The following is a 22,777-nucleotide window of genomic DNA, read 5'->3' as shown; positions in this document are numbered from 1 at the left end:
GGAGCATGCAAAGGAAGTAATGTTGGATCTGTAATATTTCAAACACAACAGGATGTGCATTCATGCAAATGTATATGCAAATTAGATGCAGCCCTCAGGCTCTTGGTGAGTTTCCAATGAGGCCCTTGAGGCTGCAAACTGTTGATTTAGCATATGAACCTAACCACTTACACTAAAATGCATGCTTTAAAATAATATTGAAAGAATGTATGTATCAGGGACTTTTAAATAAGTTAAATATTGATATAGGCTCTGGGTAGCTCCCATGGACATTTAATTTCCAGGTGGAAAATGTTGTGACATGGTGATTTTACCTTTTATAATGTGGAATAAACACTGTATTGTCTATGTGATTAATGCAAAGCCTCAATCAGTTGTGCTTATGTTATTTTTAAGGATAATTATGTCACAGCTAACAAACCTGATTACAAATTTGATTAATAAACTTGATTCATCAAATACATCTCTTCCATTCCTTTCCTCGTGCTGCACATTAACAGATTTTGCTCTGAATGGTATAGTTTTTACTAGATAAATAAGAATTACACATGAAGACTTTAATATTAATTCTCACTTCCCCCTTCTTAACGCTTTCCTTTCTCTGTGACATAGCTTAGTTTTTTGATAGAAAAGCTTAATTATAAAAGTTATCAAAATCTTATCTTCCTGCATAAGTCCCACAAAATAATGTATCAAGACTTGTAAGAAAAAAATTCAGCTATTGTGTATCTCAATGAATTTGAATGAAGAATATAAGAAATGCTCAAGTATTAATTGTTTTAATTACGTACGGGAGAAAAATGTTTCATTATATGTTGCTTTCCAAAGAGAAATTCTTAGAATTTGGGTAAACAGATATTTATTGCTGATGATTTTTTTTTTTTCCCCCAGAAAGCTGGTTGAGCTTGGCCATTCTCACCTCATATTTGATCTATTATTGATTTGGGTCTGTAACTCAAGAGACTTAATGGATCCCTCTCCATGTCCCATCTGTAAAGACCTTAGACCTTAATCTATTAAGGAAGCACTAGAGGAAGAAGCTGGGAATATTAAGAACTGAATGGTCAAACCTAGACACAGCCCCAGTTTGTGAACGGGTGAGCTGCTTATTGCTATCCTAGCATAAGACTGAGCACTGCTGTAGCTCTGTTAAATGCTCATCCTCTTTCCTGTCCTAGATAAATTCATTCTCAGTGGTGCTTTTAAGGTAGTATCAAGACCCTCTCTACTAGTGCATGCTTAGGTTTTTTCTTGCTGCTTCATGTTCCTGTAGACGAGATAATATTTCTTCCCATAATGTTATTATTACATTTTTGTTGCTAAATGATCATTAAACCTTACTGATGTGTTACCAACTTACAATGCATCCAAAAAGAAAATTCCTCCCTCCCCAAAGCCGAGAGCCTAAAAGACAGGTAAGTCAGGAGAAAAGAAGAAACACAAGAAAGGGCACAGAATTATTGTAGTAACTTGTTTAGGAGACACATCATGTTGTTTGTAAGTATTATGCTTTTGCTTTTTAAGAGAAAACATGCATTTTTTGCAGGTACAACTATAGAAAAAAAGAGGTGTGATGAGTGACCTAGTCTAACCTGAAAAGGGAGGCTTATACTGATTTTGGAACCAAAAGGAATGAAAACTGCTGGCTTTGTTTGTTTGTTGGTGTTTTTGAAGGCAGGAAAGTGTCTTTTTAATCTCTCTTCTCAAATAATAATTTTAGGGGTGTCACAGCCATCAGGATAGCCATCTCAGAATGCTACAAACAGCAAATACATGGTTGTACAAATAGTTGTGCAAAGTTGTTTCTAACTGCTACTGCAGTTTCGGATTGCCGATAGTCACAGGACACGTGAAAAACAAACAAACAAGCGAACAAGTGAATATTATCAAATGATTCCTGTTTGTTTCAAAGTCCAAAACTCCAGGAACACCTTTGTGGCAGAGCTTATTTGTGCACTGAAGTGTTATGATTTATCTGCAAAGATCATGTCTTTTGATTTGTGCTTTAAGCCTTGCATGTTCCAAATAATGTATTTTTTTGGTTTATTCAGATACACATTCCCAAAAGGTTAGTTAAGTTCTTCCTAGTAAGAGTATGAGTTATACGAAACATTATTAATACTCTCAGTTCTCTCTTCCTACAATAAAAACAACTCTGCTAGTATGGTAGAGTCTAGTAGTCTGCCTATTAAAAAGCCATCCAAATTGTAAATAAAATTGACTGACAAAAAAGAAAGGGAAAGCAAACTGTTCAAAAGACAACTATCCTTTTTGTTTTTTTCTTTTCAGTGAAATGAAGTTATATGTACACTCAAATTCTGTTTTAAGACACAGAACTGCTATCTGAGAGTGAATAAAAAAATGATAGTATCAAATACTAAATAGATTCGGAACATTTTTTGTTGTTGTTGTTAACTAGTCAGCGATCAAAAAATGATTGTGTATCACTTGGAAAACTTCTACTATAAATTCAGAATTTCAGGGATTTCTAAACCACGTTCCAACACCTTTCTATTGGATTTCTTTGATGCTGGTCAGAAGGGTGTTATGGTAAGCTGAGAGAGCTTTTCCTGGACTCCCTTTGCAAATCCCCAGTTCGATCTCTGGTGCAGAGGAGGGCTTGGAGCAGAGCTGCCGTGAGCAAGCCAGACAAGAAGGTGCTGTGACTTAAAAAGCCGCCCAGTAGCTTGCTGGTGTAAAAAGCACTGGGTTCCCTCTCCTCCCTGGAGCAGCCCAGGAGGGGAAGGCACAAAGTTGGCTGATGGCCACCCTGGTCCTCAGGTCCCCCAGGGTGTCACTTCTCCCAGATCAGCCCTCAAGGTGATCTGTTGGAACACAGACATCTGGCTCGGCAGCTCTAGGGAAAGCCTGTGGTCTAAATAACTCAGATGCCAGTATATATGTTTTAATAGATAATCTTGAAATACGCTGTTTACACCATGGATCTGGAACTTTATTTGATGGTTTCCCAATTTAAAAACAGCAGTGTTTCAAAAATCTGTGTGGGGAGAGAATAAAAAAAATGCCTTCCCTGCCTGCTTTTGTGTTCCTAGTTTTCAACAGAAACACGTTTTTTATTCAGTTAAATGTTCTGACAATAGAAATTTGTAATGCAAATGCTCCCAGTCTCTCAATGAAAGCAAGCTATAAAGCGAGGGTTTGGCGTATCAGCACTGTTGCATCTGATGTGAGAACCATTTTCTAGAGACCCCTGCACTCAATTAACCAAATCAGATTTGCTGATGGACCACAGCTTGCATTTGTATCCATCTCAGCGAGGGGGTGGAAAGAAAACTTAGTCATTTTGTAGTGTTTGGACATGCAGAAGGTTCATTACGTAAATTGTTAGCAAGCAGGGCTGAATTCTGCATTATGACAGAAATGTGCTTTAGAAATAATTCAGTGAACAGAAAGGAGAAATTTCTTTCAGACACTGTTTTGTCTCTACATTTCTATGTTCTACCACTTCAGCTACCACTGGTTTCAGCCATAAATTATCTTAACACAGAAGGAAAGTTTTGCATGTGGTTGGACGGAAGGAGCCTAGTTTTAAAGGTTGCTGTGCCTCTACATAATAAACAATGAGATTATGAAGATAAGTCAGCCCAGAGGGATGGGTAGTACGATGGTCTGCAGCAAGACTGCGTGATCCGATGGGCAGCCCTCAGATGAGATCGGACTCTGTGTTGGTTCTGCTGCATTTTCAGCTGTGCTGCCTGAACTGCCAAACACCATCCTGCACCTGCAGATGACCAGCTCCGAGCTGGGGTTAGCTGCCGTGCCACCAGCCCGTGACAGATGGGACAGCAGCAATATCCTCCATATACCAGCAGCCAAACTGAAGAGGTGCTGCCGAGCCACAAATTCTGGTTGTATTCTTCTCACTGTAAAGGCCCTGATAACCCCAAGGAGGTAAATTTATATTTACTCGAGTAACAGCTAAGGTAGTTGGAAACTGTAGTTGGCTTTCAGATAGTATTCAATGAAGACCTTAGTTACCGGGGGAAAGATCCAATGAGCAGAACGGATTCTAAATCACATCTTACATTAAAAGCTTCATAATTAATGCATCTTCAACTGCAAGTTAAAATTTTATTTGCTTTTCTATGCTGGAAATGGACTGAGAGAGGTTATTTCAAACAAGCAACATTAGGCTAGAGAGCTGCTCACAAGAAGAGTTGTTGCTTTATATAATACCTGCCAGGGCACTGATCTTAGCCAAGCATTCTCCAGTGCTATGAGTGACCTACAGCACTCAGCAGGCAGGATACTTTGACTGACAAACTGTACTAAAAGAAGTTCCTAACAGAAAATAAGACGTGCCTCCAAAAAATGCAGAACCAAGAGCTCCAAATTGTTCCAAAGGTCAGTTAAAAAAAAATTAAAAAAAAAAAAGTTTCAGTCACAGGAGTACAGTAACTGTGTTTGAAAAAAAAAGAAGGAAAAGAAAGAAGAAAAGAAGTATGAGGGAACTGTATGCACCCGTACACAGATATAAGTCTGCCTATAAATGCAGTTGCTGAGCATGCATGTAAAGCAGATTGCTCAATGATCAAACACTTCTATAAGGGCCATCGGTATCATTCAAATTCTGGATCACTCATCAAGAGTAATACCTTTAGTGAGTTAGACCTTCTTCTAAACTAGACTCTTCATTATCAATGAAGGTAAAAAAGTTTAGAACAAAAATTATTGTTTTGCTACCAAATCTTTTTTTACTAATCAAACCACATTTCTCCTGAGAAGCAGCTAGTGAATCTGGCAACATGTCTGCAGGTTGGTCCTAGAGGACTTCCCCTACCTTTATGGCAGTGGAGGCAATCTGGATGTGGTGGAGTCGGCGCAGTGTGCTGTCCCTGTCAATGAAGTAGGAGGCTGCAAGCTGGTGCAGGGTCTCCAGAGTCACTGCAGAGCTGTTCGTGCTGGGATCACTTCCTTCTGACCTCTTGCTCAGCTTCCGTTTGTCCACAAAAATTGTGAGTGACTCCTCTCCTGAGCAGGGAAACAGAAACCACAGCATTTATCAGTGATGTCTTCTGCAAGTCTCGTTTTGCCAGAAATAAGGTGGCAAGCCAAAGTTTTCCCTAGCTGTTGCCTAAAGTTTAAATATCCCTCCCTGGTGGCACATGTAGATATTCAGTGCCCAAGCACATGGACAACAGATACTATTCTGGGTATTTTTTTTTTTTTTTTTTTTTTGTACCTCATATGAATAATAACTATACAATAGGACACATTTATGCCTAAAATGCAGTGACACTGGGGATAACTCTGCTATACTAACTCCTGTTTACCAACAATATAGAGATATTCTGTAGACATTCAATTTAAATCATGTGTAAGATGTGTTTATTTGCAAGGTTGCTTAATACCTTCATTTTTTAGTATCTAGTGTTAGTGTAAAAGAAAATGAAACCACTGTAATAATACCTAAGACTTTTTTTCCTTTTTTTTTTTTTTTTGTTTCCTTCTTTTAAAACATGTATCATATCTGATTTTGGAAGAAAGATACCTTGTCACAACTTGTTATAAGCTATCTTGTTATAGGCAATCCTGTGCTTTCTAATCAATTCAGCAATGTTAAGATGCCTGAAATTTGATATAACAGTTGTCTTAAACCAAATTTATATAACAGAAAAAGATAAAAATATATAATAAGAATGTTAATCAGTTTCTTTTAAAAAAGGGAAACATAAATAACACTTTCCTAACTCCCAAACCAGAGGTGGTCTTCTGAAAGCAAAGAGAAGCTCCAGCGTCTTAGTTGTGGATTTCTCACTTCCTTTCTCTTTAAAGAGACATCAAGAAATACTATTGCATTTAGAAATTTTAATTCCCGTAGGATTATTGAAAACAAACCAAAGCAAAATCTCACTTGTTTAACTGAGCAAATTCTTAAAAAACATTTCAGATCAGACCTACTGATACTGTATTATTTGTAAGGAATTTTCCACGTTTATTGTTTATTTCATGGCTATTCTTTTCCTGCGTTTCAGGCTAAGCAAGAATTCATTCATTTAGTAATGTATTTAGGCAAAACTCTTTACTTCAGAAAATGAATTAGAAAAGTAATTTATTGACTCGCTATTTTCTTCTGTGCAACTTATGTCTGAAGTAACTACAAAAACACTTTTCTCACTTTCTGCGCCTGTGTTCAGTAACTTGCATTCTTCAACATTAATATCGAGAATCAATGAATAATATCAGTATACCTGGATTTTAGGTGCTGAATAACTCCACTGAATGCCATTTCCTTGTTCCTGGAAAGGAAGCTACCCTGATAGGGTCTGGCTTGCCACTTATGCTAGTTCCATTGCTCACCCATCTGCTACCGTGGCATTTTGCCCATTCAGAGGACGGGATGCCAGCTTTGGATGGGTTTACATGCCAAAAAATATAGCTGTAGAGGGATAATATGTAGGATGAAAGCATGACATCATCTTTAAAGGGAGATAATCTTGGTAGTGAGCAATGCTAAATGCAGAATGCATGCCTCCATGCAGGAGACCACATCTGTTGATAAATTTGACACACGGCTACCTCGGCTTGCAAAATTAATTTGTGCTTGGAGAAAGAGCAGTGCGGTCATGTTAATCAATGTACCTTACAGTGTTGCCCAATCTCTCACAAATTCAGAGGACAGTCAGGCCCTTCAGACCTTACATAGGCAAAACTGCCATTATCCAGGAGCCTCTTATCTAATTAGACCTGCCAGGCTTGTCCAGTATGTTCATTTTGTCCTGGAAGGGACAGCTGCTGCCCAGGACAGCTGGCTATTCCAGCTGGAGCCTACCTCAGTTTTCACCACTATATTTATACTTCTCCTCCTCCCGTTTCATAATGGGTCATTTTTTTTTTTGCATGCAGTCATCAAAGCAGGGATTAATTGCCTGAAGTCCAAAGAACCAGGAATTAAAGCAGCGTCCATAAGTAACAGGATTTCCCCATCCAGTTACCTGATCTTTCTGCCGTAATAAGTAGACATAGGTTCGCATTTTATTTAACTACCGCCAAAACCTCCTGCAAAGCAGACTGGGGTTGCTTGGCATGGCAGGCACGAGCACGTTGCATTAGTGCAGACTTGTGCACCGCGTTTTGCTACGCTACACCGATGCGAGGTGGTGCCGGTCCTGTGGCCAGGTGGGCCATTATTCAGACTGTGCTGCACCCACGCCAACTGCTGTGACTAGAGAACTGGAAAAGCACAGCAAAGTCTAATGACTTGGACTTTGAGAGAAATTTGCCATCAAAACCTGGTCTAGGTTCCAACATTTTTGGCATTCAACTATGCCTATGCAATAAAACCTGCCTTTTCGAAACCTGCCTGTGACTCTAGCTAGTATGAAAGATGTTTCTGAAATCAAAAGCAACGGAGTGGGCTGAGATTTGAACCGGGGGCCATGGGCTTTGTGCAGCTGTTTGTGGAGCTATAAAGACACAGTCGCATCAGAGAAGACATCTGAAGTCACAGGGGGTAAATACTGTATCAGTTACCAGTTCAGGCTGCGCAAATAAGTGTAAAGTTTCACTAAGAAATTTCTCTCCATTTTTTCCCCTTTTCCAGAGGTCTTAGCTAGTGTATTTAGATTAAAATGACTTTTGCAAGCTCGACCAGCTTTTCACTGAAAATATCTTATAATGAATTGTAAGGTAAAAGACAACAAGCCCTTAATGTTGCAGGAAATCTCTGGAAAGTAAAGAAAAAAAAATTTTGAGGTTCTTTGTGTTTCATTAGCAAGCATACCACCCCACCATGCTCTGGCGTAAACTCTTTTGATTGAGCTGTATTACTTATTAGTAGAGATGATGGGACTGCTACTATTTCAACAGAATTCTGGTAAGTTTTATTATTAAAACAGAGTTTGTTTATTTTTCTCCGATCAAAAATGTTTATTTTCCAGGGGATGGAGGGCAGAACCGCAATAAAAACTCCCATTTAAAAAAAAAATAGCTTGAAAAAGGACAGTGTTGTGGGTTGCTGTTGTGTTGTTTTGATTAGAAAATGTCAGGAAAATAACCTTTGAACCCCCTCACAGTTATCACGTCTTCCTATTATCCTAGTCCTGCTTGATCCATGCTGGCCATGGCAGTTGCTGGTGGGTGTGCTTTGGCAGGCAGGACCCCCTAACATCCCCAGCCCTGCAGTCTCCGTCCCCGCTCCCTGACAGATAACGTTTTGTTTCTCATGCTCTGTAACTGGGTTGAAATGATTTTGAATGTTTGCTTTGACTCAGATCACATCAGATTACATCTCCCAAGGTTGAGCGAAGGCACGCAGCTGGAGTGATGGGGCCTTTGGTGTAAACGTGAAGGAAGCTCTTTGTCCTCAAAAATCTCTGCACTGTGTTTGTATGGCATCTCAAACAAGCGGGCCCTAGTTCGTCACTGGTATTCTCGGGCGCTGTGCTAATACTGGGTGCAATCAGGTAGGTTTCAAAAATATTTGCTGTTCAAAAGGCAACCTACAGATTCTGAAAGTTTTTCATCTGTCAGAGCTGATTTAGGACTCGCTAGAAAAAGTGGATTAAAACCCAGAGAACTCCCCTGTATGTTGGAACTCAGACACCCATGTCACTAGGGAGCTGTAACAGGGCTCCCTTTCGCACCCAGAGCTCCGGGGTTTGTAAAGTAACATCACTGACTCGTACTTCATTTGTGGAGGACGATTTGAGTTTTAAGCTGATTTAGAGAACATTAAACCCATGCCAAAAGAGACTCTTCTGTTACATTTGAAACATGGATTAATCTTGGTTTTTACTGGTTACAGTCCACCACCAATAAACAGGCTAAGAAGACATCCAAGCATTAGCTGAAGAACAAATGTGATTTAGAAAACTATTCAAGGTTATGAATTTTAAGAACTGAATGCTAAGAAAACATGGTTATTCAGGATCAGATCCACACAGTTGTGCTTCCCACAGGCTCTGAAAGCAGTATTCTCTCTCCTTCACCAAATGCAAGAGTCAGTTAACTTCACTTTCTCAGATTTAAAAGAAATAGCAGAAAAACATTCGGTAATGCTCATGGAAGGACACCACATCATAATCCAATGAATTCATTCAAGAAATCAGCAGAGTCACTACCCTGATGCTTTATCACCACGTAGCTGCTGTCACTGACAGATATTCATCGGCGGGCAGGAGACTGACATTCACATTATAGACTGACCTTGGCACAATATATACTCATGTCCCCGTGAGCCCTGGAACTTACAAGCTTATAACTTAGCCTATATATTTAAATTTTTACAGGTTTATATGAACATATTTTGCAGGATTTGTATTTATAAGTTAAACTCCTGAGTTGAGAAAAATATTCTACATGCTGTTTTTCAAAAGATAAAAATATGAAATAAAATAGGTGTATAGGAATTTACCTAGACTCATAAGCCATCTGTGGCCATTTAGATCTAAGACTCATAAACAACAGCTTATAAATGTCATTCAGAAATTAGAAATTAATTTTGTGTGCATCTTAAGAATATCTTCAGGAATTATTTAAATAAAAAATGCAAATCACCATCATTGACACGGTAGAATTGGAATAATGCTGTAACAACTGTAACTAAATATAACCATCTATTGAAGGAGTAAATATATTTTGTTATACATAATAATACATATTCATATGATTTAAATACTTAGTGCTATTTTCTGCCTCAATTATTGAGAGATTGTTTTTCCGTACCCTCATCTTTGGAATGATGAAACTATCATATGCCGTGATGTTTCATATTTTCATCTGTAGACTGGGGAGTGGTAGGAAAAAGCAGTGAACCAAGCAGTTCCCATCACTTCATGTCAGAAAGTGAGGAAACAGTAGTAAAAGGATAACACTCAAAGGCAGATATACCTGAGCATCATCCACAGTTACCTATTTAGAGCTCTGTCTTCATACACATATACGTGTCTTACAAAGGCATAAAGGTCTTTGGCCTGTGAACTCCTCAAAAGTTTCTGATTAAATGGAATACCTCAGCTACAATAGCTGTAACACATTATAGCAAAAAAAGATAAAAAATGCTATACCTTTGTTATAAAAAATAGTTTAGCACTAGTGGAAAACCTATTCATGTATGGATCACAGAATGTACCGTTAGGGTTTTACCAGGTCATTTTCCCAAACTTACGCAGATGCTGATGGAAGTGCACAGGTTCAAAAAGTATATAATTAATGCTGTACCAGATGTGCTATCATTTCTGTGGTTCGAGTGAATAACAGTGCATGTTAATTCCATACATACCATCTGTTTTAGGATTTGAAATTTGTCTTCATTGAGTAGATGGAGAGAGAAAAGACTGAGAATATATTTTTGGTTTGTTTCCCCCCCCCCTTAGCATCCATAATATTAAATGCTGGAAAATTTACATACCTCGGGGGGGGGGGGGGGGGGGGCGTTTGCAAGTCTGATGCTAAATTTTCAAGTTTCTTTCTCACATCAGTCATTTAAGACTGGACCCTCCCTCCCTTATTTGCCAATAGTTTGTATCTTACCTTGAAAGAAGTGTTATAGAAAACAAAGGTCATATCAGCAGTTAGTGTAAATGATCATAAATCCTTCAGAATTCATTGAGATTCACTGGTTTACACCACCTGACAATTTCTCCCATCTCTGTATGCAGAGTAATATGCTGCTCAAGAGGAATATTAATCAGGGGCAGAAAATCTGACCCTCTTTATTCAGTGTGTAGAATAGTAAAGGTGTAACTATCAAACGCACTTGCAGAAGTGTAATCAGTGGAGAGGAGAATGACAAGAGGTTGTGGTTAAGTTGGTCTGCTGATGCCTGTTAAGATTGTCTGTTGTAAAGACAAAACTACCTTTTTTCTTTTGATTCTCAAAGCCTTCAACATTAATAAGGGATATTTCCTGACTCAGAGAGGTGAATGTATTGATGGTCTGGTAATGAACACTTTGAGCAATTACGACAGACAGTAACAGCAAAAATAAATCAATTCCAAACATTTGAGATTATTACCGTTTAGCCAAGTGCCTAAAAAGGTTCTAGTTTCATAAGCAGCCTTGGCAACCTCCTGCAAACTTGTTTATGCAGAACAGTTACCATGTTTTCAGATGCAAGGAGGACTCATTTGCAAAAAGTCCACTGTCTTTATCTTGCAAAGCACCTGAATCACTCACCCAAATGCCTGGAACAAGGGCGTATCTTTCATTGTACTATGTTAGTTATCGGTAATTTCCTCACCACCAAAGCTATTGCTTTGCTAAGCAGCCTTTACATCTACATGTAAGAAGAACATTACAATGAATGCCTTTTAAAGTGGGACCCACTGATATTTTCATCCTCCTACACTTATTCCACAGTAGTGCTGTAGGCTTCACAATAACTTCCAGTTCTGAAGCTCACTGCTGCATGCTATTTTTTATAAACCATTAAAGTGTACAGCAGCTAATGCTCTTGTATATTCAGCAAGCTTCATTGCATTATGCTGTGTGCAAGCAAAAGAGAAAAGTATAAATGCAGAACAAAAGGAGAAGTAATAGTGTCTATTGTCTCTCATTCAAAGGAGACTCTTTGGTTTTTGGAACTGCTAGTTGAAAGCTGATAAAGAATTTAGAAATACCTTTCATAGAGTCAGAAAGCAATTTAGGCTGGAAGGGACTTCTGGTGGTCATCCAGGCCAATCCCCTGCTCAAAGCAACTCTAATTAAATGAGATGCTCCGGGACTGGTCCACTAGAGTCTTCTCTCACCTTCAAGGATGGAGTTCCCTTGCATGAGTCCTCTCATGCCTTTCCCCTAAAGCTGCTCTGGTCAGCATTGGCTGGGCTGTGTAAATGTGCAATTTTGCTAACGCAAACAGGATATCTATTGTCCTAGGGAGTGGAAGTCCTCCTCACTTCCTAGCAATGGCCCAGCCCAATGCAGCATCCCCATTTGCGCACAAAACCTAACAAAAATGAGCAGCCACGGCTCTCCTTTCTCTGCAGGTTTGGCACTGCAGACAGTCAATGCAGAAGCAGAAGTTACACCTGTGCACAGGCACGTGAGCTCACCTGTGAACCCACTGCTCAGCAAACACTGGATTACATAGGGGCCTTCTATCATGCAGCTTGAAGCTGCTCATTATGGACATTTGGCTTATGTCACAAGAAGATTAAATTTCCCTAAGAAATAGAAGCAGTGAGAAATGTCATTTTCCACATTATCCTGTGGCAGCAAGAAAAATAGAACTTCCCTAAGTTCTCGTTTCAGAATGCCCTTGAGGAGTATATTTCTGTGTTTGTGAATAAAGACTTGGGAACGTGTCACAACCAACCATGTGCAAGACTTCCCTTTACGGTCAAAAAGGGATATTCATGAAAGCCAAATGGTCACAGAGGCACACAAATCTTACCACAGGACTGCTCGTTTGCCAAGCTTTCCTTTCTGTCCATGAATACAGATGATTGGGTATTCATTAAATAAAAGTACTATGCACACTCAGTTTGGTCTTCTGCTTTTAAGGAGCTACATAAGTGACAAAGCTTTCAGAATAAACCGATTTGTAATTAAAGGCAAAGTACGAATACGTTATTGAAAGAAAAAAATCTAATTGCGTGTTAATAAAGTGTGGACAAGCATCTCTGGGAATCCCCATTCAATCTAGCCCAAAAATGAGAACTAATACATACAGGAAAGCATAGGTTTATTAGCTACCTCATAAAAGCATTCTTAGAAATTACTAATTCCCTGTAATTATTTTAATCAAACTAATTTTTTTAAGTATTCAGCACCCATCCAATGATAATGGAAGGCAGCAGGTGTGCCTGAAATCATGCCTAAAAATTGAGGCTATGGACCTAAATCAAAACCCATCAAAGTTAATACAAAAACTCCCTTTGACTTCATTAAGCATTGACAAAGCCCAGCAGTCAACGCTGTCTTCCTATGAGCGGAAAATTTTTGCAAGTATGTGGCACTTGCTGCATTTTAGGGCCTTTGTGAGGTGGTCTGAAGAGGGATGAGAAAAAGGTAACCCTACCCCAGTTTCCCTGCAGCAAATCCTGAGGCTTTGGGGAGAATAGTGAATGTTTAAGCTACAATTTAAGTAAATTTTAGTTTTAGTTTTTACTTACGGCCATACTTCCTAAAAGGTGTCAAGTCTCTAGCTCTTTTGTGATCAGTGTGATGCTGGTGCTTTGTGCTTTTAAAGAGCAGCTATGTTTGTGTTAGACTGTTTTCCCCAAGTTGTTAGGTCCAATTTCAACTTGAAAATGAATTTCGTCATATGGCTGTTAGTACCAAAAGTTATGTTAGTTAATAATTAGCAAAAAGCTAATAAACCTAAAAAATATTTTTTTACCAGTGGATAACCTTTGCATTAGGATACATGCTGCAGCCAAATCTTTAATTATTATGCTTTATATTTTAAGAAACATTTTCTTTCTCTTTTGCAGATAAGTTTACTGTTCAGATATGCTATGTGCTGTATACACAAGAAAATATATGGACATTCATAAACAGTGTATTTTTTGCATGGAAGAAACATACTGAGCAATTAAAAGAAATTCCGGGAATTTTATTCCAAATTGCTGGTCAACACATGCAATTTGTTCTTAAAATTCTAATGGTGATGGATTTGCTGTAGAAGCACTAGTTCCCAAAATAATGATAGGAATTAGTTCTATATTATTTTAAATAACTAGAGTAAGACAGAAATTCACCTTGTTTCTAGAATGGTCTTTTCCAAAATGGAGCTACTGTAAGCCATTTCAGTTGTTATAGATCTCAGATATCAGCCAAAAGAGAATAGGAAGGCTGTCATTTCATTAATATATGGTTAGAATTCAGTTATAAAATGTATTACAGAGAACCATTCCTCAGGTGAATAAAGGATTTTGACAAGACTGTCCTGCTGGAAGGATACTCAGTCACCAGAATTATCTTTAATATAATCACCCACCAAGGGATAAAACTGCATTTCTAAAATGTCAGTTCATTTTGTAATGCCTAGACGGGTAATCGCAGGCACTAATTATCTTTCATTTGGAACAATTTATGCTCTGTCTTCAGCATTAGGCCTCTTCACTGGATTTCTTCAATCCATTTGGTGACTGGATCCCAATTATGCAGCAGGCTACCCTTTCCAAATTAGTCTGTAGGGATTTAGAGATGCAGATTCCATTAAGTTAATAGGAATCACATGGCAAAGCCTCAGCATCCCATTTTGAAACTTTTAGTCCCACTGGTTAAGTGGAGACTAGTCCTAAAAAGGGTAGAGTGACAATATAGGGACTTCCCAGCAGTCAAAGACGTTTAAAAGTCTCCTGGCTGAAAAGAATTGTTGGAAATAATTGTTACCGCTTTTCTTGCTTCTTCTCTGCAGTACTGTAATGGACCCAGATGCTTCTGTAATCTGTTATTATGTAAATTGTTATAAGGGTCTCTTACAGAAAAACTGTCACTCTCCTTAATGACCTCTTAGTGCCGAGAAACATCCCCAAAAGACCAGGAGCACGCACACTAGGAACTGGGGAAAAGTACCTCAGTCTTAGCAATCGGATTTCTTATCTTTTTGTCCCTAAAATTTTTCACACAGAATCAATAAGGCAAAGTTTAACATCAGCAGAAGAAGGAGCCATCAGGCTTGTAGACAAAACCTGCTCCCATGCTTTAAAGTCCAGCCCAGGGAGAGTTGCTCTGAGAAGGGGCCACTACAGCTTTATAGAGAAACCAGTTGTGACCAACACTTTTAGTTCAGTCACGCCAAACTCTCGCACGATATTTCCAAGCACTAACCCTACCTCCCAAGGTAGCTGATAGTAGGAAATGTGTCCCATATTTCTTGATAAGGTTTTCTGTGATCTGTTGAAGGGTCGGGCGGCGTCCAAGTAGCCTTATGTTACGGAAGAATTCAGGGGCAAGCGGCAGTGGGGAGCCAAGGAAATTTCTTCTTTCAACGGCAAGATTGTTTACTTTCCATCGGCCAAACTCTCTGCAAAACAAAGTAATTCTCATTCAGAAATATGTCATTCAGACAAATGTTCTTCATTTGCAAACTACTCTGCTCTGTTGAGTAGCTGGGGGCGACTTGCTGGGTATTACAACAGGCCTTGACAGTGATACTCTGTCATGTGTTATAGGCATAGGACAAGAAACGAGTGTTATTTATTAGAAGTGGAGGCAGTACTCCGTAACAAAATCATTGTTCAGAAAAAAATAAATAAAAAATAAGCCACTTAGGATGCTGCTGTTCCTATTGTTTATATTCAGCCCTCAAGGTGCATACAGTCCTAGAACAACCAGATATGCTAGAAACTGAAACTAAATTTAAAATTTCCCAAAATTTGGACCAAATGCAACAAGCATTTTCATTTGCACAAGGCAAATTTTAAAAATGTTTCAAGACACAGGCCATGTTCTTTGCTTTTGGATGGTAAGTCACTTAGGTACATAGCTGGCTAATTTGAACAAGTTAGAGAAACACTATCACACCACATTTGACCTTACTGTGATATTTCCATTTTTCTGTACTTTTAGCATCCATTTTGAGGAAATATGCAGATAGTAGGCTGAATTCCTAAAAACAGATGACTTTTCATCATGACTATCTGTAGGAGGGATAAAAATTAATTTAAAGACTTGTCCCCTTCCCCTCTCCATAATAAATCAATGATAGCAGGGAAAACAAACAAGCCAACTACACAGCAATAAACACATCTTTTATTCATTTACTTACCAATTAAGATAGCAGACAGAGTTATTTTGAGGACTCATTGTCCTCAAAATCTAGCCAAGATATGGAGCATTTGCAGCAACTTTGCTTTTGCAAGGTACGCCAATGGCTGTTTTGGTTACAGAGTTGAGTACTGTGAGAATTAAGTACAAGGCAACCTGTGAACTGTGGTTTAGCTACCACTTTGTCGAGTTATTCACATAGCTATGTCAATTAAGATTTCCCTTAGATAAGATTGTAGAAAAGTAAATAGATTAGAGAGCTTCAAAGATCCTACTGAAGGTCCCGGCTAAATATAGTACAACGTTCATTTACAAAATTAACACAGAAAGCAAAAATCAAGGATGCAGCAAGCAAATAATATTTGAGGGATATCCGAAACAAAGCACTTGGCTGCGGCTGAATGACTAGGATGAGCTATGTAATACATAATCAACACTAATATTGTTTAGTACTTTTAAGTCCACAACTATTAGTAGAACCCGAAAAAATACAGTCTTGTATAGCCCTTCTACTTTCCAGCGTCCTCCTGTTTCTCTTGCGGATCCAAACTGTCTTATCCGCAGTCTAGCTTAGATTTACACGCATAATACGTGACAATTTGGTGCAGCTCCTATGAACTACCTTTCCTCTCAGACACATTCTTGCAGATGTCATTTTTTATCAAAAAGAAATCAGAAGAATTATAATATGCAACTTATAATATGTAACTTTTATAATATGTAAGTTACCTGAAATTTAATACAATTTACCAGTCAAGAACATGAGACTAAACAGATCCCCACAGTTTCTTAAAGACTCTGCACACCACTACTGTGCCTAAATTAGTATTTGGGAATCACTGTTTGATAAGTGTGGGCTTTTTTCAACTAAGTTGTCAGTTTTTAAAGTTTTCTCTCACAAATTAACTTTCCTTTTAAGGAGCTATAAAACCAATAACCTCTTTTTTTCAGCCTTTATGGAACTACTGCATATTTCTAGAAAGAGATGAGAAAAATTACACACAAATATTTTTTGTCTCTAAAATGAAAAAAATATCCATTAGGCATATTGACCACACTACTGCGGGCACCAAAACCAGTGAATTACCCTGCACTGTAACTGCACTTTGGAAGCAAAAGAAAAAAGAAACAAGAAAAACAGGTTTTTATTTTAAGTTCTGTGCCTTCTGGGCATATTTGAGTGGGGTTTTTTATTTGAATACATCAGAAAATATAGGTCAGTTGTAGTTCCTGAACAGACCATCAAGACAGAATTGCTTTGACAGCAAGAAAAGAATGCAAGCTTTATAATGTAAAATATTCATTTTATACCTTGATGAAATCTTTTCTTCTAAACTTGCTATCTGACTAATTGTCCGTATCAAAGCTGAGGTTCAAAAACGAGAATAACAGAAAAGTTGCAATTCTTAAAAAAGCTAGTTTGCTGCTACCTTTCACTTGATTTTCATTGTCAGAGTTTTTAAGGACAGAGAACACCACCATAATCCCCTCATCAGCCCCCTTTTTAATGCAGTCAAAGGCGTATCACCAAATGGCTCTTGCTGCCTACGTCAGCAAGTTTGTGACTGAAGAAGAAACCATCTCCCAGAAAAACATCTCATCCTGACTTAAAAGCTGACGCTGAAGGTTTCTCAGAATTTCTCAACAATCTGTTGTAGCATTTAACTAGAGAGTGCATTTTATTTTCAGTTTGAAATTGCCAACTTCAGTTTCCAAGTTTGGGAGCTTTTAATGCACGTCAGGCGGATTAAAAGTTTTTCTAAATGTCAGGTACGTCCTATGTAACTAATTACAGCTCTTTTCTGAATCTCCTCTTAACCTTGGGCAAAGTTGATTGTCATCTTTTGTGTTCCTTTGTGAACTGTGGTTTTAGATGATACGTCTTACAGCTCTTCTCCAAAAGTGGCAAATGATTTCTTGGAAGAGTAAAACTAGAAATGATGGCCTCATCCACATCAAATTCAGCAAGTGTTTCCAAGCTGACATCCTCCTGTTCTACTACAAGGCCTTTATTTACTAAATCCAGGGACTGAGTTATTCTAGCACTATGAGAAATTTGTTTGGCTTAATTAATCAAACTTGAATTCCTTCCACAGTTTTTGCTATGGAAAGATTGTTTTGCTGTGTCTTATGGTATTTCAGAAAATGGAAGCAGGCTACTGCTTTTGTAAAAGTTTTAGCATTCTTTTTTGATTCAGAGCATATCAACGGAAACAATTATAAGTGCAGCAAGTAATCATCCTTTGAAATTCACTGCTGAGGAAACTGAGGGAGTACAATATGGAAGTTGAATTTTTGTTTTAAAAGGTGACAGTTTTATAAGTCTGCCACAGACAGAGCTGAAGACTTTAAAGAACTTACAAACCAGCTGTCATATTTGCCTGAAGTCTTTCTTAAATGAAGTGTTTTGGAATATGGAGAGATGAAGACCTAAACCCTCTGGGAGAGACAAGAGGAAGCTTCATCTCTGAAGATAAAAGAGGGACACAGGACACCAAAAATGAGCTGCCTGGCTGCAGGAACAGTGACACCTACATGTGGACAAGCAAGAAGTGACTAGCAGCTTCTCCAAGAGGAGACCTGAGGAAAGATTTCAGACTTCAGAAGTCACCGGCTTTATGAGAGCAAAGTGTAGGAGCAGGGAAACCTAGGCTGGAGTTCAGTGTGGGGTGTTCACACTACATTATTTCTAGCGTGTTGAGTGAGGAGGCTTTCACAAACACTTTCTGGGTGCGTGAGAGTCATTAGTAACTGTTATCCTGAAATTAGAGCTAATTCCTCTTGCAGAAATTTCACTATAAGTAAAATCATCTCCTTATGTTCCTTTTACATGACTTACATACATATTTATATACCTATACATATAAGTTCCCTTTCTTCTCTTGATTCCACCTTGCAAGCAGCAGTATATGCTCTCCAATTTCCTTCTCCCCTCTCTTATCAGATGGTAAAGCTCAACCTTTATTTACCTGTTTGTCTTGCGGTCATTCTCTCTAACACAAACTCTCCAGCCCTCAAACGATTTTTCTACCAAATGCGCATTATTCTCCTTTGGAAATCATGTTCCTGTCCACTGCCAAAGGCAATCTAGTAGACCTGACAGAGTTAATGATCTTCTTCTTAGCAGAGAAAATACTGCCTTCCAAAGTCACTGGAGTACCATTCATCAGAAGAACACCTCCCACAGAATAGCATAACATCAGTGCTGGCTGCTGGTCAAGAAAAACAATTATGCACTGAATACAACACTAGAGGTATTAGAAGCTTATTCTTTCCTCCTCTTCCTCTTCTTCTACTGCATAAGAGCCAAGACTAGCAGCTGTCATGGTGCTATCAAGAAGCTAAGATTTAATAGCAGGTGGTACCCCCTGTGCTGCCCATCTATTTCCAGCCCAAACAATATGTTAACCATTGGATAGAGTTCTTTAATGCTGAGGGCAAAGCCTGTTGTTGAGAAGGATGATGGCTTTGAGTTCCTGGGCTTGTACAAGAGAGAGGAAATAAGTCAGTCTGGCTCCTAGATGAAGCCTATAATGGAAGCACATTATTATCATAAGCAGTGCTAGAGGCCATGGGCAGCATCCTCTCCATCTTCCTACATATCAGAACCGTGGATTTGTACATCCTACTAAAAATCTGTTTCCTGGCTGGTTGGCTAACACATATGCAAGAGCCCTGAAGCCCAGTAGTGCCAATTCTGACCAGCTGTACTGCATGCATGCCACAGCCTCTGTCTGCTGAATGGGATCTCCTGCCATTTGTTCTACTTAGAGCAAGTTAGGTTGAAGAATGATCAGTCAGGGAGTCAGTGTGGGGTGAAAACAAGCACAATTTAAAATACAACTTTTATTTCAACACTATTTCCTACTATTTCTTATTTGTGTTGCTATGCTATGACATTCAGAGTGATGTTTAATCTAAGAATAATGTTCTGACACAAAACACCCCTTAGTAGAGTATTGTGCAAGTTGTGGACATGTTTTCATCTTGAAAGAAGCTTAAATTGCAGGTGGATCTGAAAGTAATTCTAGGGAAGCAGGCCAACAAGGGCTGCCAATGTCTCTTTTGAATTTCAAGCCATAGCTTTTTTTTTCAAATGTGTGTATAAATTATACATTTTCTTCTACCACTGCATTCATTTCAATACATTTTAAATCATATGGTATGGGGAGATATAGGGGAAAGCTCTATATAAAACATCTAGTTGAAGGAAATTAAAACCAATGCCATTGTACTCTAAAATTGTAGTGTGTAGAAGATTTGAAATGGGAATATAATCTCTGCTATTGCAGATGATTAAGTCAGAGCCTACAAAGAGATTTACAGTGAGTCTGATGGATTGTCATTAACCACAACAGTCTCTTCTAAGGTCAGCTGTACACAAAAAGGGGTCCAGGCAAAATTAGCAATGTTAGGCCTCATTGTAAGTAACTTATGTGTTTGATAAAACAGTATTAGTACTAGTAAGCATAAATGTTAATGAATAGTAGCGTGGCATAGTGTGGAAAGCATTCCTGGAAAATGAACTTCCCATAATTTTTAATACTAAAGAACTCTTCTGTATTCCTTTCTCTTAACGTCATCTAAATGAGACAGCTCCACTCTTGGATGGTGAGAAGGTGTTTGCTTCAAATGGGCTGGAATGACGGTGGGATTCTGAAGCCAACGTTTCCCATGCAGCTGCAAGTCAATCTGTTGGTAGAACAGCTCAATGGGAGAATATATGGTGGATTTCTACCTTCTTTAAAAGCCTGAGGGTTTCTTAATGCCTGAGGCCATAGCTTGAATAAGGCCAAGAAGATATACAATGAAACTACTACCATATTACGCTTCAGAAGAAAAAGGTCAACAAAATGTTATAATGCTCATGATTTGCATCATGCACTGAACTGTGACTGGGGCTCATGTAACCTGCCAGCTGCACAGACACAAACCAAAGACCAGCTCAACTGCCTGGCTCAGATAGGGGTCATAACATGATCAACCACATTTCCTCTGTCCCATTCAATGCAGAAGCTATGTACAGCTATAGCTGTTGGAGGAAATTGTACACAGGCTAATTCCTCTGTAGGAGACAGGCTCAGGGTGGATCGTACATACACCGCTTGACCCCAACTACACCGTGTTCCTACAGAACCCATAGCAGCAATATCCCATTACCTTGCAGCTACCTACCAGCAGCTCTGCAACAGTAACATGTAAGTATGGAAAATATTTGCTAGCAGAAAAAAATGCGAAAATTGGCATTTAAAGAGAAGATTCACTCAGATGTGGACAGAACTAGAATCAGGGAATAAGCAAGGCTGTGTTATTCACAGATTGTCAGGTGAAAAAATTCTCCGTACCAGCACAGGTCATAGAACTTCCAAAGTTTATGAGAATCAGTAAAGTGATGGAGAATCTGCCACGACCTTTACTAAATATTTGTTACAGTTGATTTTTACAATTCAAGGTGGTGAAGAAGGGAATTAGTCATATATTGCTTGAGCAGCCTTCTGAAAATATCAACCTTTGTATAGAAACATGATAACAGGGACAAACACTGCAATATGGGCAAAGTAAACATAACAGCTTCCCCTGACGGGAAGAAGAAGCAGGGCCTGATAGTATAGAATACTTTTATCTATGTCTCTTAAAATTGTCAGTTATCTAGACATGGTGATTTAAAAGAAAAAAAATCAAGATATAATAAGCTCCTTTTAAACGTATTTCCCATTGCTGAAATTGAAAGTATTTCTCCATTAACTATATCCTCATAATTGTCTGGCATTTCCCAAAGTCAAAACAGAAATGTTTGCTGAACTCATATATATTTTCCATATTATTGCTTGTATTTATACTGGTTTTCACCTTAAAATGAATAAGCACTATCTTTAGGATTTCCTTTTATCCTAATATACTATTCCTTTGAAACATCCTGGCAATATTTTTGCCTTTCTATGCCTTTTTCATCTTATCAGCTTCCTAGCACTTGAAATTCTACTTCCAGAACTAGAATTTATTCATATCCACGCCACTATCTTCTTGCATTATGCATATGAAATATGTAGAAATCTATGAACAAATTTTAATAAAAAATATATACATTACATACTTAGAATATACTCGAATGTATTTCTTTTTATGACTACTCATAGTCAGAATATTTTCCCAGCTACTGTGACATAAGTGATTTGAAACATCTCACCTGTCATGAATATTGCACGGGTTTACACAGAAGAGGAAGAAAGGTGACTTTCCTTTTGTATGATAGATATTTAGCCTCTGTAACATATGTACCAAAAAATTCCTCCTCTAATGAAATCTGAGAGGGAATTATTTCTGTATCTTGTCATGTGGCTTTGTGTTTGCCTTTTACCTATACTTTGTGATATACTTCCAAACACACTTGTGAACATCCAGAGTCTCACTGTTCACACATTTAGCTATACCTATATTCATGCAAAGGTATTTGCACAAAACTAACAGCTTTTTGTGACTTAATCTTAATATTTACCTTCTGCCTCATAAGAAGCTCAATCACCCAAGCAGTATCTAGTAATAGTATGAAGAAGTGCACTTATTAGCAATAAATTGCAAATTACACAAAAGATAAACAGCAAGAACAGGCAGAGTACAAACACTTTTGAACTGAAACATGTTTGTATGAACTGTCTGCCTAATAGTGAGGAAGTGGTGAATTAGCTTGTAAATTGTGCCAGTTTGCCCAGGCTTTTAAGACAAGGATTAAATTCCAAACAAATAATTTATTAGCTCTACATATGATAATTACTAGTCACAGAGAGCAGAGAGGAAAGGGAGAATTCCGAGTAAAACCTACCCTTCCTTCTACTACATTTGAAATGGAGAATGACTGGGATATTTGGGAGGTGTTTCTTACAGTCTGAGTAAGCAGAACAAAGATTTTGCAGCTTTTTTGTATTTCTGGGGTTTGATTATTTAGAGGAGCTCTGGCCAGTAGGTATTCTTTCCTGTGTTAATGCCAATAATGATATGGATTTACAGCCTGGTAGGTAAGATGGTGGCATTTTTGGAGTCACAAGTTGTTGACCATCCAATTAATTACAAAATGTCCAGGTCACTATTCATTACCACTGTT

At 38.3% G+C, this 22,777-nt stretch overlaps 1 protein-coding gene across 2 annotated transcripts in view; it reads right to left on the bottom strand.

The window, feature by feature from the left end:
• BRINP3 (BMP/retinoic acid inducible neural specific 3) overlaps nt 1-22,777 on the bottom strand; it is a 208,011-nt gene that overhangs the window by 85,683 nt on the left and 99,551 nt on the right. The window contains exons 2-3 of one of the 2 annotated variants that reach the window (XM_059822127.1): nt 14,745-14,935; nt 4,802-4,992 (exon numbers count right to left, since the gene is read on the bottom strand). In XM_059822127.1, coding sequence (XP_059678110.1) covers nt 4,802-4,992; nt 14,745-14,935 — 382 coding nt within the window. The remainder of the gene's footprint in view (nt 1-4,801; nt 4,993-14,744; nt 14,936-22,777) is intronic. The other variant, XM_059822128.1, reaches the window with a different exon arrangement.

This window comes from Gavia stellata, chromosome 10 (genome assembly GCF_030936135.1).
Source record: "Gavia stellata isolate bGavSte3 chromosome 10, bGavSte3.hap2, whole genome shotgun sequence".
Lineage (NCBI taxonomy): Eukaryota > Metazoa > Chordata > Aves > Gaviiformes > Gaviidae > Gavia > Gavia stellata.
This window is presented reverse-complemented; position numbering and strand designations above follow the sequence as displayed.